Below are 13,068 nucleotides of genomic sequence, written 5' to 3'. Positions count from 1 at the left end.
CAGCTGTACGGTGTCCCCATCACCATAACAGGGCCATTGTTACTGACTAGTCCAGAAGACAGAGTGCCCCCTGCTGGACAACAACACCACTTTCCGACAACGGCCTTGCGCTCGAACCGGTGATCTTCCAATCATGAGTCCGGAGCTCTACTCATGTAGCCACGCTGCCAGCCTGCCAGGTCACTGTGATAATGTGCAACAACCAGCTTATGACAATACCGTCGAAAAGGACTTCCTAGAAGGGCGGTTAGGTGGCGTAGCGGAGATTGCGTTCGTCACCAACCCCGGAGACGCTAGGATTCGCCTGTTCGAATCCAGCTCACAGCTCCGGCGTTGTCACCAGCTTGGCTGGCCGTTCACACTAATACAATTGGCAGTATTAGAGGGTGGGAGAAGCTGGCGCGATGGGTCCGGGTCGTTGTAAACAGCGACTCCTACAGTTCGGTCGGGGCGCCTGCTAAGCGCGGATAGGACCTGAGTGGGATAGTGTGATCCTTCCACACGCTACGCCCTCTCAGGGAGGATCCGCGCTGCCAGGTGAAAAGAAGCTGTGATTGGCTGGACGTGTGTCGGAGGAAGCACGTGGTAGCCTCCACTCTCCCAGACCGACTGTGGGGGGTAAGTGCGCAGCGACCAGGAAGGGGATTGGGAATTGGCATAACGACTAACATTGGGATGGGAGAAAAATCGGAAGAAAATGGAGAGGGAAAAAGATAAAAAAAAAATCACTTCCTAGGACGGGACGCTCAAATCTGCGGTTCCCAAGCGAGCATGACTCGAGGAAACGTTGTTTGTCAGAGGACAGTTGTGACTGGAGGATCAAGAACGGAGGGCAGATTTGGGGGATACACCACGCCATGTGCCTAAATAATCAGATTAGATTTCCTGTACAGAGGCAACCGAATAAAGAGCACAAGGCACACACCACCATCAAATCTCCCTTCACACCCCGGCTGTGCTGCCTACTAGAGATGTTCCGATACCATTTTTTCCTTCCCGATCCGATTCCGATACCTAAGCTTTGGGTATCGGCCGATACCGATACTGATCCGATACCAGTGCATACATTAAACAAATAAAAAAATAATATAAATTATAACACGTTTTTAATTTTTTTTTATACAGCTACTGTTTTATATATACTGTTTTTTTAGTAATAACTATAAAGTAATGGTATTTATTCAACAACATGATTGTATAGATTAGTATCAGTAATCTCAATGAGTTCACCCACGGAAAGGTTGTTGGCACATTAGTTCCACACGGACATTATTCGTTGCTGCACTTGCTTCCACAAGGCTCCGTTTAGGTTAACTACTGTAGTACCAGAGGCTCGGTTGTTGTCATTTTTGCACAATAAATATTCAACATTCTCTTTTGAGACTCCGCCTCAGACTCTTATCATTTGGCACTAAAAGCTAAACATTGTCACCGATATGGCTGTCCGTCATTAATTGTGTACGCGAGGTGGTTGATCAGTGACGACGTTAACGTGAGCTAACGTTAGGTTAGCTAGCATGAGCTACCGGTAGATGGAAAGACTAACGTTACTGGTGAAAATGTGATTTAACTTGGAATACTCCTTTGCCAACTTGCTGTACTTTGCTTGCAGGTCTGCAGCCATTATTGCTGGATTATGAATAGCCCCAACTTTAGCCAAGGTAACGTTAGTTAACGCTAGCTTTCGGTTAGCTGTTCAATGCTAACACCACCAAGCGAACCCATCAGAGCTCCCCGTCAACAGCGCTCTGTCGGGACGATGGCAAAGTATCTGGAAAGTATCTGCTGTTAAAATGACATGGCATTGACCCTTTAATTCACGGTCGGTTAAAAACACGTTTGTTTCATAATGCTCACTCAGCAGACCGCAGTGTTGTTGATAAATTACGTCATATGGTATTGGAGCGCAGAATTAGAGGGTACTCGCCGATACCAGCATTTTAGGCAGTATCGGCGGCATTTCCGATACTGGTATCGGTATCGGAACAACTCTACTGCCTACTACTGATCAGGTCCTGTACTGAGAAAGAGGAGATCTGATCTAACCCTCTGTTATGATTAACACCTTATGACTACACACACCCAGGTGCGCTGCTGAGATAAAAAAGACACGCACACAATTGTCCCACCTCCAGGACAATGTCCACATTCTCTTGAATGCAGATCGGTATTTGTTTCTAGTGGATCTTGACAAGAGGAGCAGTATAATTACCTCAGAATGTGTCTCAAGACACCCCCCTTGGTCTTTCTTCAGTCCAGGCAGGATTGGCTCAACCTACTTGTCCTTCTTCAGTAGCACCTCAAACTGACTGCACACTCAATACAGTCACACGTGTTTATAGGAGCTGCCCAGTACAACCAGTCTTCTACCATTGGCCGCTGAGCAGCTCCACCAGCAGTGACCTGTCTCAAACCCTTAAGATCGGTCCATGGGGGGGGGGGGGTACTGTGCCTTGCTCAAGGGCAACATGTGATGGTAGTTGTTGAGGAAGGGGAAGAGCGACACTCGTTGTTACTGTGGATTTCTAACCTCTGACTTCTGACCTTCCCTGTTTCTCGCTCTCTAGGTGGAGTGATTGTGACCTACAACAATATTGTTGTCACCATATTTTAATTGCATATTTAAGTGCATTTACTGCTTTGCTCAGGGGCATAATGTTCTAATCACTTCCTCCTCTATCCCTCCTAGGTGGAGAAATGCTCAAGGTGATAATGTGACTTTGGGTTTCTAACCTCTAGTGTCTCTCTCTCTCTCTCTCTCTCTCTCTCTCTCTCTCTCTCTCTCTAGGCGGTGTGACTCGTATGACCGTATCGTTGGTGGTCATCATGTTTGAATTGACTGGCGGTCTGGAGTACATTGTCCCACTGATGGCTGCTACCATGACCAGCAAATGGGTAGCAGACGCGTTTGGGAGAGAGGGCATTTATGAGGTAAGACGTTACCCGAGTGTATCATTGGAAAATTGTCATTACCATTATCTGTTCGGATCCAGATCAGAAAAACGTGGGAATTTGTTTTGCGTGGAGTTTCTGTTGCCCCTTTTCCACCAAAGTAGTTTTGGTTCTGGAACTGCTTACGGCCTGCGCGTCCACCTGTTTTAAGCCGAACCACCGTAATCAAAAACTCATCGTCGAGGGAGAGCGTTGCTCAATGTATTTACTGAAAGCATAAGGAACGCATACTTGTTTACGATCAGTTATTTGTTTATTCTAGATGACGCTCATAAGGTGGCATGTCTGAAGAAGGTTTGTGGGCAACTTTGCTCTTGAGGTGCATCCAGCCTGGACATGTTGGATAATTATTTGATAATTATGCCTAGTTTTTGTTCACGATTGGGGAAATGCCTTGTTTCTGAAGTGACTACGAGAGTAAATATTAACGTTGCGGCGTCACCACGTGATGGCGTACGTTTTCATGTTTTGGGATCGCACTCCTTAGATGAGGTTTTGAATCAAACTCACGTGTTATGTAATGCTTTCTTCATATCTTGCATGACCATAAAACATAATATGAATTGTCGTGCTTTCATGAGTCCAAAACACATAGGAAAACACTGTCTTTGTATGTGTTCATGTGTAATAATAAAGTACAGTGTGTAAAATGAATTGAAGGGGACATATTATGGAAAAGGATTTGCCATCTCAGCACTGGGGTAAGATGGAGGGAGACGGGCAGGTGTTACAGAATTGTAATCGCAGTAGGACATAATATTGATTGTGAATGTACTTGATGTATTGTTGTTGTACTTGATGTATTGTTTGACGTGTCTGTCTTGTTTTTATGTCATCGGGGACCATGTTGGAAATAAGTGTTCTTCTCTTTTACATGTTATCTCTTGGATTACATGTGTTCTATATCCATGAATAAAATCAATCAGCCGGGAAGGGAAGGGAATAATGAATTTATTCCCAAACAAAAACTGTGTTCAATACAAGGGAATAAAGAGGTTCTTGAAAATGTATTATTTAAAATGAGGGAAAAGATGCACATCGTGTCACCTTTTATATTAAAGATGTTTCTGGTCACCCCCTCCGCCCCCCTAGGCCCACATCAGGTTGAACGGGTACCCGTTCCTGGAGCCCAAAGAAGAGTTCGACCACAACACTCTGACCGTTGACGTCATGCGACCGAGAAGGTCCGACCCTGCCCTGGCCGTCCTCACACAGGAAGGGATGACCGTAGGGGAGGTGGAGGTATGCACAATTACACACACACACACACACACACACACACACACACACACACACACACACACACACACACACACACACACACACACACACACACACAGTGGGGCGAGGTAGAGCAGTTGTCTGGTAATCAGAAGGTTCCCGGTTCGATTCCGTCTCTTCCCGGCAGCATGTCGAAGTGTCCTTGAGCACTTGACCCATAATTGCTCCTGATAAGCAGGTTGGCACCTTGCATGGTTGCCTCCGCCATCGGTGTGCGAATGTGGATAAAAGCTGTTATATAAATGCAGTCCATTTATACACACACACAGGCACACACAGGAAGTCACGGTGAGGACATCTTCCCACCAGTTAATAAACAACACCGGACATCTTACAAGATGGCGCTCGATATCTGCAGAGAGCTCTTTGATCTCTAACGTCATGTGGCTGCATTGATCCACTCCCTACGTCTGGCTTCTATTTAGTTTTCAACGAGGAGCCTCCATCCATCCATTAGAGCTTTTAGATCTTACTTACTTTGAACAACAACAATGTCCCTTCTTATATAGTCAGTGCGCCGCGCAAAAACACTCTGCACAAACATGCCGGTCTGGAATGTGGCACGGGCAGACGTGCAGCAGGTGGCCTTAAACGGAATCTTATGAATTTAAACTAAATCCCCTTTTTGATATTTCCTTCTCTTGTCGCCCGCCTCTCCGTGTTTTCCTGGCCTTGGAACGTTTAGCGTGCCTGAGTCGTAACTAAAGTGGACGGTCAAAACACGTCAACAGGCCTCCTCCTCCAGCCGCCCCACGTGAGGAGCCAGCTTTATGTCACTTGACCTGCACCCGTGTCAGGACGTTCTCCTTGACCGGCCGCCAGATCGGTGCCACTAACGACTCCAGGAAGCCAATCTTGTTGATACTCTGGTCGGAGCACAGTGTGCTGTCACTCGGTGTGATGTCACTCAGTGTGCTGTAGGACCGCGCTTCTCAAAACATCTCTGGCTTCTCCCCCCCCCCCCCCCAACTTCTTGTTGTAACGTGGGGAGATAACATCACACTCAACAAGGGTGATGTTCATTTAGCAATATGTAATTGGTGTATGGATAAAAAAGGCATTCATTGTATGTGTGCATATATATATATATATATATATTTTTGCTTGGGCACACCCAAGTATACATATACAGTGTTAGTACTTCTATCAAGAACTCTATAAAACCACGTCTCGATTCCTATAATTCGTTTTTTGTTAATTATTTTGGACCACAGATCGGCCTTTAAGTACTGTATCTGCTTCTGTATGTTCTGATAGAGGTCCCACCTAGTCTTGGGTGTTTTTCACATTAATGAGCCATGTGCTTCCTCCATGAACACCAATGGTCACTTTTAAAACCACGTGAAATTTGTTTTTAACGTGTGCTGCCCACCTGACTCCTCTCGTCTGCTGCCCACCTGTGTGCTGCCCACCTGACACTCCTCTTGTCTGTTCTCCAGGCATTGGTGGAGAGCACCCACTACAGTGGCTTCCCAGTGGTCGTCTCCCAGGAGTCTCAGAGGCTGGTGGGCTTCGTCCTCAGGAGAGACCTGCTCATATCTATAGGTGAGTTGTGTGTGTGTGTGTGTGTAGGTGAGTTTTGTATGTATGTTCAAAATTCAAGAGGTTTATTCGTCACATACATACACAAGACAATGAAGACGTATAGTGAAATGAAGGTGGCCATGCCCGCCTTGATAATAAAATAAACATGATAAAAAGTACTGAGATACAATGCTAGGCTTACAAATTAAAAGGTAATGGGTCCTATTCCTATATACACTACTATACAATATCCTATACAATATACAGTTATACTATGTATACTAAACTATCCTAGCTATACTACCTATACTATACAAAAACTTAGTTATATATATATATATATTCTTTTTTTATATATATTTTTTGTTACGGTTGCCGTGCGGTGATGTGGAATTTCCCATGACTAATTAACTCATAGTATTACCAGTGACACCGGACACTTTACAAAATTACACTCAATGAGCGCTTACTTTGATCTTTAATGTTATGCAGCTACATTGATCCGCTGTGTCTGTCCATATACGTCTGTCTTTAATAAATTGTTAATGATTAGTATCCATCCATGAAAGGTGCTATATAAATGAAGATTATTATTATTTGTTGGACAGAGTTCACGTTAGCTTCTAAAAACAAAATAAACCAATGGACCGTAATACCCTCCGTCACTCTCCTATCTGTTCATTGACGGACAGATCGATGTAGCACATTGGTCACATCCTCCGTTGTGTAACCGGTCTGCTCTAGAGCCTAATTTCTCTCCTTCACTTGGAGGCAAAACTACTCTGGAAGTGAAAGTGAAACCTATAGCTGCTGTCCACGCCGACACTTTCAGTTTATAATGTTGTCAAAATGAACTAAATTGTTTTTATTTGTATGTAAAATGTAATGCAAGTAATGTACTCGGTGGATGCCTTGGTATTTGGCTTAATGAAAAATGTACATTTAAATATCATGTGGGCAAAATATTGGCTTCTTATATAGGAATGGAGCCAGCTTCCCTGTGATTAGCAGAAAGAGAGTTGTTGAAGCAGTTTTCCTGTCTGTGTTGAACTAATTAGGGACTAAATCCTTAATTACCAATCATCCCACCATAACCTGCAGATGTTTTAAACTGTGTGAGACTGTGAGTCAATATTTGTATTGTTATTACCTGCATTGCTTTCCTGCTGTGAAGCACTTTGCGCTGCACTTCTTGTATGAAAGGTGCTACATAAAGTTTATTATTATTATTAGATTCAAATGTATTGTCATCATACAGCACAAGTACAGTACAACGAAAATACGTTTAACAGTGAAGTGCAATAGTAATATACAATGTACAGGTGATTAAACTGGATATAATATATATAAATGACTATATATAAATCAGATGTATGTACAGAGTTGTAGTATTAGTACAGTGATGCAGGTATAAAGACACTATGGTGGTAGTAAGTCATACTGGCCAGCAGCGTAACTAGTAAATGTTGTTGTTGTTGCCGCAGTAACCTCTTCTTCTCTTTTACCCCCCGCAGACAACGCCAGGCAGCGTCAGGAGGGCGTGGTCAGCGCCTCCCAGGTGGTCTTCACGGCTCACGCCCCGGCGCAGGCCAGCGACGCCCCGCCCCCCCTCCGCCTCCGCGGCATCCTGGACCTCAGTCCCTTCACCGTCAGCGACCACACAGCCATGGACATCACCGTGGACATCTTCAGGAAGCTGGGCCTCCGACAGTGTCTCGTCACGCACAACGGGTGAGGAGGGAGGGAGGGAGGGAGGGAGGAGGGAGGAGGGAGGGGGGGAAGGGAGGGAGAAAGGGGGGGGGGGAGGGAGGGACTGACGGATGCAAGAGATGTGTCTTATATATATATTAGGGTTGTTGACGATGCCTTCGTGGATCGACGACCGCCGGAGCGATTTTCACAATGTCAAGATTACTTTTTGTTTTCTGTGCCGTTAAAGGAGCGGTGGTATTTTTTTTTGTGTTAAATAGCTCTACATTCTGACAGCCATCACTTATATAGAGTGGCTGGTCAGTAACATGTGTCTCCCAGTCCCTCCTGCTCTGCAAGTAAACAGAAAATACATTCTCTGGTGTCCCTTACTTACTTGTTTCAAGCACATATGTGACTTACATATCGCTGCTGGCGGGACAAAACCTCATAACTCCAAAAACCCAACTTTTCAGCAGATGAAAAAAACGAACACAGATTTGAGGGCGAATAGAGTTACGAGGTTTAGACAGATGATTGGTTTAATGCTTTCCCATTGTGTAGACTTTGTAAAACCACACACACATGGAGGATGATCTACTGAGTTGATAAAAAAAAGAAAAAAAAAATATGGAGTTAGGAGGGTTTGTCCCGCCAGCAGCGATATGTGACTCACTCAGGCCCCGTTTAGACGGAAACGCTAGCAGGTGAATCCGCAAAAATATTTTTTCGGATGTGCCTTTCGTTTATACGGAAACGGCGTTTTTACGGGGTGAAACCGCAAAAAAGTGAGACTACCTTCCAGGGTGGAATTCCTAGAAACGCAAAAGCTTTGCGCTCTCGTCTAAACTGTTAAACCGTATAAATCTGTTAAAACGATGACGAAAGGGTTGTCACGGCTCTGGTCGCGCCTACTGCTTACGTCACAGGTAGCAGGTATGCGCCAGTAGCCGAGACGTAAACAAAGCAAGTATGTCTGACTATATCAACGGAGATCACCTGAAGGCTACATTGGCAGTACTTTTAACCCTTTCACTGCCACACGACAGAAGGTTAACCCTTTACTATCACACAACCGGCTGTCGTGTGGCAGTGAAAGGGTTAAATACACAAGAATCTGTCCCGCGGCGTGAGTGGACCCACTGTCTGCGAGTGACTCTGCTTTGGTCCAATCACATTCCCCATCCACAGTCTGCGAATCAGAGGCAGAGTAGGGCGGGTCTTCACAGCACGTCATGTGACATATGCGCCAATCGTGTGACAGCGGGGCTCCGTCGTTACAGCGTCGTCTGCACGGAGAATTCCACCCCAAAACGCTTGTCTAAACGTAAAATTAAAAGTGAAACCGCAAGATGACTTTTGCGGTTTCTGTTCACAAAACGCTCGTCTAAACGTAGCCTCACATTGACTCCAAACGTTTATTTTTTAGTTTCACATACTGTTGGAAATCTTTTTAAATATTCCAAATATTAAGTGAGATACGGGTCATTATATAATGACTCTCACCAAACCATGATTTTGAGAAAAAGGCCTCACAAGTTTGGAGTAAAGTTGAGGCATTTATTAAAATCAATAAGTTTCAAATTAATCTAGACATGTTTGCACAAACGCATACACACACTATACTGTTCTCCCTTTTGACACTTGCACACATCAATCTCACATACATGTGCATGCCCATTCCCCCCACGTGCGCGGCCACACCCACACACCAGCTCATAGGGGTGTAACGGTACGCGAATATGTACTGTACCGCCTCAATGTGGTCCTCCGGTACAGTACGCGCTGTGCACCGAACGATTGCAACGGTACGGAACCTTTTTTTGCGGAACTTAAATCCCCCCGGCCCTAATATAACGTGCACAACTAACCGGATGTTGTTTGTTCATGCCACGCAGCTACACTGAACGAGAGCTGTAATTCAGCATAGCATAATAGCCTTAGTATGACGAGTGCAATACTAACTGACAAGCCAGAGCTAGAAGATGCTCCCACAACATTCAAGTCTCCCGTTTGGGATCATTTCGGATTCCCAGTTAACCACAGTAATGGACAAAGATGGGTGGATCACACTAAAGCTACGTGCCGGCTAGCACCTTTCATGACTGTGATGCACACTTGTGATGCAAGCCTCAATTTGGGTCGCGACCCATAGTTTGAGAACCACTGAACTAGACTATTAAAAAAATAATAATTACCCCGATTACAACTACACTGCAAACAAATTTAATCTTATCAAGTGAACATATCTTGTATTTGGTACACACAAAAAGTCCAATATTGAGTAGAATTAGGGATGTCCGATATTGGCATTAAAATGTGATATTGGAAAATATCTATCTGTTTTCAAAAATTTTATATTTATAATAATATCTGTTGGCAGATAATTTAGCTTATTTTTTTCTGATTTGTCAATTTAATCTTGTTTTAAGAAAACAAGGTTAACATTTTCTTAAAACAAGATTAAATTGACCAAAATCAAGAAGAAAATAAGCAAAACTTCTAGTGTCAGCGGACACACCAAAAACATCCTAGCAAATTCACATGACTCCATGAACATGAATAACCTATCTCGAACAATTCTAAGGTAGTTTTAAGTTATTTCTCCGGCAGCGTGCGCTAATATGGATTCTGACGGCACGTGGCTGTCAGAATGTAGAGCTATTATTTGCACATGTACTGTAGTCCACTTATTTAAAATAAAATAAAACGTACAGCACCTTCTTTAAATAGGCTTTGTATTAAATGTGATTGAATTCTAAATTGATATTGATTAATATTCAGGTGCCTTGCTGTAGCCTGTGTCTGTATCTCTGATCCTCCTCTCTGCTTGATGCTGAGCTCAGAGAGCTGCAGACTGGAGCTGTGTGAGTTCATCCAAACTGATCAGATCATAAGGAAACAAACTCGCTACAGGAGTTATTTCACCATTAGGAATAAAAGGATGTCTGTCATCTTATCGATTAGTGATGTTCTTTCTCCAGAAATAAGTGCATCGTCACGGAAATGGCACTGACAAGATTGCATTTATATTTGCAGTAGTTGTAACAATCTTGGCATCAAATAACCTCATGTGTTGACTCTTTTCAATGAGATAAAACGATTCTTTGATTTAGGTTTGACAGTTTTGGACGTCGACTGCTTTCACCAGTCTCTCTCCTGTTGTTCCAGTGAATGTCTCACTCACTCACTCACACACACTTATCTCCTCCAGCCCACGTCTCTTGCAGTTGTGAAATATTGACAGTCAGATCACGCAAAACAAGTATTTGCTTAGCTACAATTAAAGAAAATTCAAGGATCTGACCAACAGATGTAGTAGTCAACACAATCCACAGGAGAAATCACGTTTCACTTTTCATGCGATTTTAACATTAGCCTCTCATGTGCCGCTGTCGACCCAGTCCACATGGGCGATGGAGGGAGAGGGAGAGACGGGGAGATGAAAAATGGGCGATAAAATGGGCTATTGACAATGGGATGATCTGAACATGGAGCACTTCGCCCAACTCTAATATACTGTATATAACGAGTGAGTAGGTAGGGATAGATGACGTGATGGGATGATGGAAAGATCACATGCGTCTCCTCTTGCATAATGAGTGAGGATGGATGGATGGATGGATGGATGGATGGTATGAGGCGCCGATTGGAACCTGTCGAATACAGGACACCACCTATCCAGTTATCCTGCGCGACCCAGATGGTCCGCGCGCGCCGACCAGTTTTGGTCCGCGGGCCACCGAGATGGGTATTATCTTATCTTATCCTTCACTTCCGCAATCAGATCAGTCAGCCTTTGCACATGTTCAATGATTCTTTCCCGCCTTCCCACACAGACAGAATGTCGGGAAAAACTAGAAGAAATATTAAGTTCAATAGATGCAGCACTATCGTCATCATCAGTATCATCAACTAACATTACAAGAACAGTAGAGGAGGAAGTTGGACACATGTCACGTATAAAAAAAATTGACACAGGTGTTTGCTGTCTAGGTGGCCCGCGCACCCATCTGGGCCTCTCTCGCGGACCAAAACTGGTTGGCGTGCGCGGACCAACTGGGTATCGCGTGCGGTGCACTGCGGACCAACTGGATAGGTGGTGCCTTGTATTCGACAGGCTTTTGTCCCAATCTGCGCCTCATAGGATGGAGGGCGGGAGGGATGGAGCGAGAGAGAGGGAGAGTGATGGATAAATAACGGAGACCACACTCTATAAATATTACTGTGGATATGTGCAGAAAACTGGAGCTGGGCCATTTTCTCCTCTTACATAACGGGTTGGTATATAGAGGGAGGACGGACGGATTGATGGAGACCTGACTCCCATGGTTATTACTGTGTGTAATATATATATATATATATATATATATTATTACATTATCCGGAAAGTTATTAGATTATATTAGAAGTCCTTCTAAAGGAAAAAGTTGATACATTTTGAAAAGTTATTACATTTCCCGGTGTTATTACATTAAGTAATTCTAAAGGAAAACATTTCCCAATGTTACATTCTCTATTTTTTCTATATATATATATATATATATATATATATATATATATATATATATATTATTTTTCTTTTGGCGTCTTGCATCTCTGTATTTTCTTGGCCTCGAAACGTGAACGTGTTTGAGCCGTAACTAAAGTAGACCGTCAAAACATGTCAAAAAGCCCTTCTATATATATATATATATATATATATATATATATATATAAAAACATGGTGGTATGCCAATGTCTAGACGTGTATTATGGGTAAAAGGGGGAGGGTGGGAATGCTAGAGAGATGGTATAACAAGCAGCCTAGTAGACGGACTGTTCCCTGTCGCCTCACAGCTAGAAGGTTGTGGGTTTGATTCCCGCTTGGGGACCAGGTTGCCGTGTTGCCAGTTACCCAGGTGGGGTATCTCCCGGGTCTTTCTGTGTGGAGTTTGCATGTTCTCGCAAGGGTTTCCCCTCCCGATAAGATAAACCCAATGGAAAAACATGCACAACAGATCGCTAACGCTGTCGCATTCCTGACGAAGACGGACAGGTGCACTTGGATTGGTCCCCGGGCGCGGCGCTCGCCCCAGCCCTCGTCTGCTCCTGGCTACCCTTTGGGGGGGAAGGACGACGGGGTGGGAGGTGCAGAGAACATTACGTCAGCGAGTCAGTGCATGTGTGTGTTCCTGTGGGTCGCCCATTGCATGTGTGTGTGTTAATCTGATGACATAAAGACATATACATATACTTATCTCACTAGTACCATAGTGACTTCTCAATTGCAAACGCTTCAAGGACGGAACTCACTCCGGTCCTTAACCAGCTATACGTTACGCTAATCACGACAGGACAGCTGTTTCGATTGCAAATCGCCATGTGGCTCCATTGATGCTTCGGCACTAAAAGGTGCATTAGGAACTGGAGATGGGGAGCAGTGTATGGAGGGATGGACGGAGGGAAGGAGGGAGGGAGGGATGGATTACACTCATGTGGATATACCGTGTTCAAGATGTATTCAGGCCTTCTCTCACGCATAATGGACACCCAGACGGAACTCACCCTGGTCCTTAACCGATAAGTACGCCAATTATGACGGGACAGCCGTTTCGATTGCAAATCGCCATGTGGCACCGT

General features: G+C 44.3%; 1 protein-coding gene across 1 annotated transcript in view; it reads left to right on the top strand.

Moving 5' to 3' along the window:
- Positions 1-13,068, top strand: part of clcn5b (chloride channel, voltage-sensitive 5b) — a 92,184-nt gene that overhangs the window by 66,738 nt on the left and 12,378 nt on the right. The window contains 4 exon segments of the mRNA XM_084328082.1: positions 2,789-2,931; positions 4,045-4,194; positions 5,673-5,778; positions 7,272-7,488. Of these exon segments, the coding sequence (XP_084184208.1) occupies positions 2,789-2,931; positions 4,045-4,194; positions 5,673-5,778; positions 7,272-7,488 (616 nt within the window).

Source organism: Notolepis coatsorum, assembly GCF_963971535.1.
Source record: "Notolepis coatsorum genome assembly, chromosome: 13".
Classification (NCBI taxonomy): domain Eukaryota; kingdom Metazoa; phylum Chordata; class Actinopteri; order Aulopiformes; family Paralepididae; genus Notolepis; species Notolepis coatsorum.
This window is presented reverse-complemented; position numbering and strand designations above follow the sequence as displayed.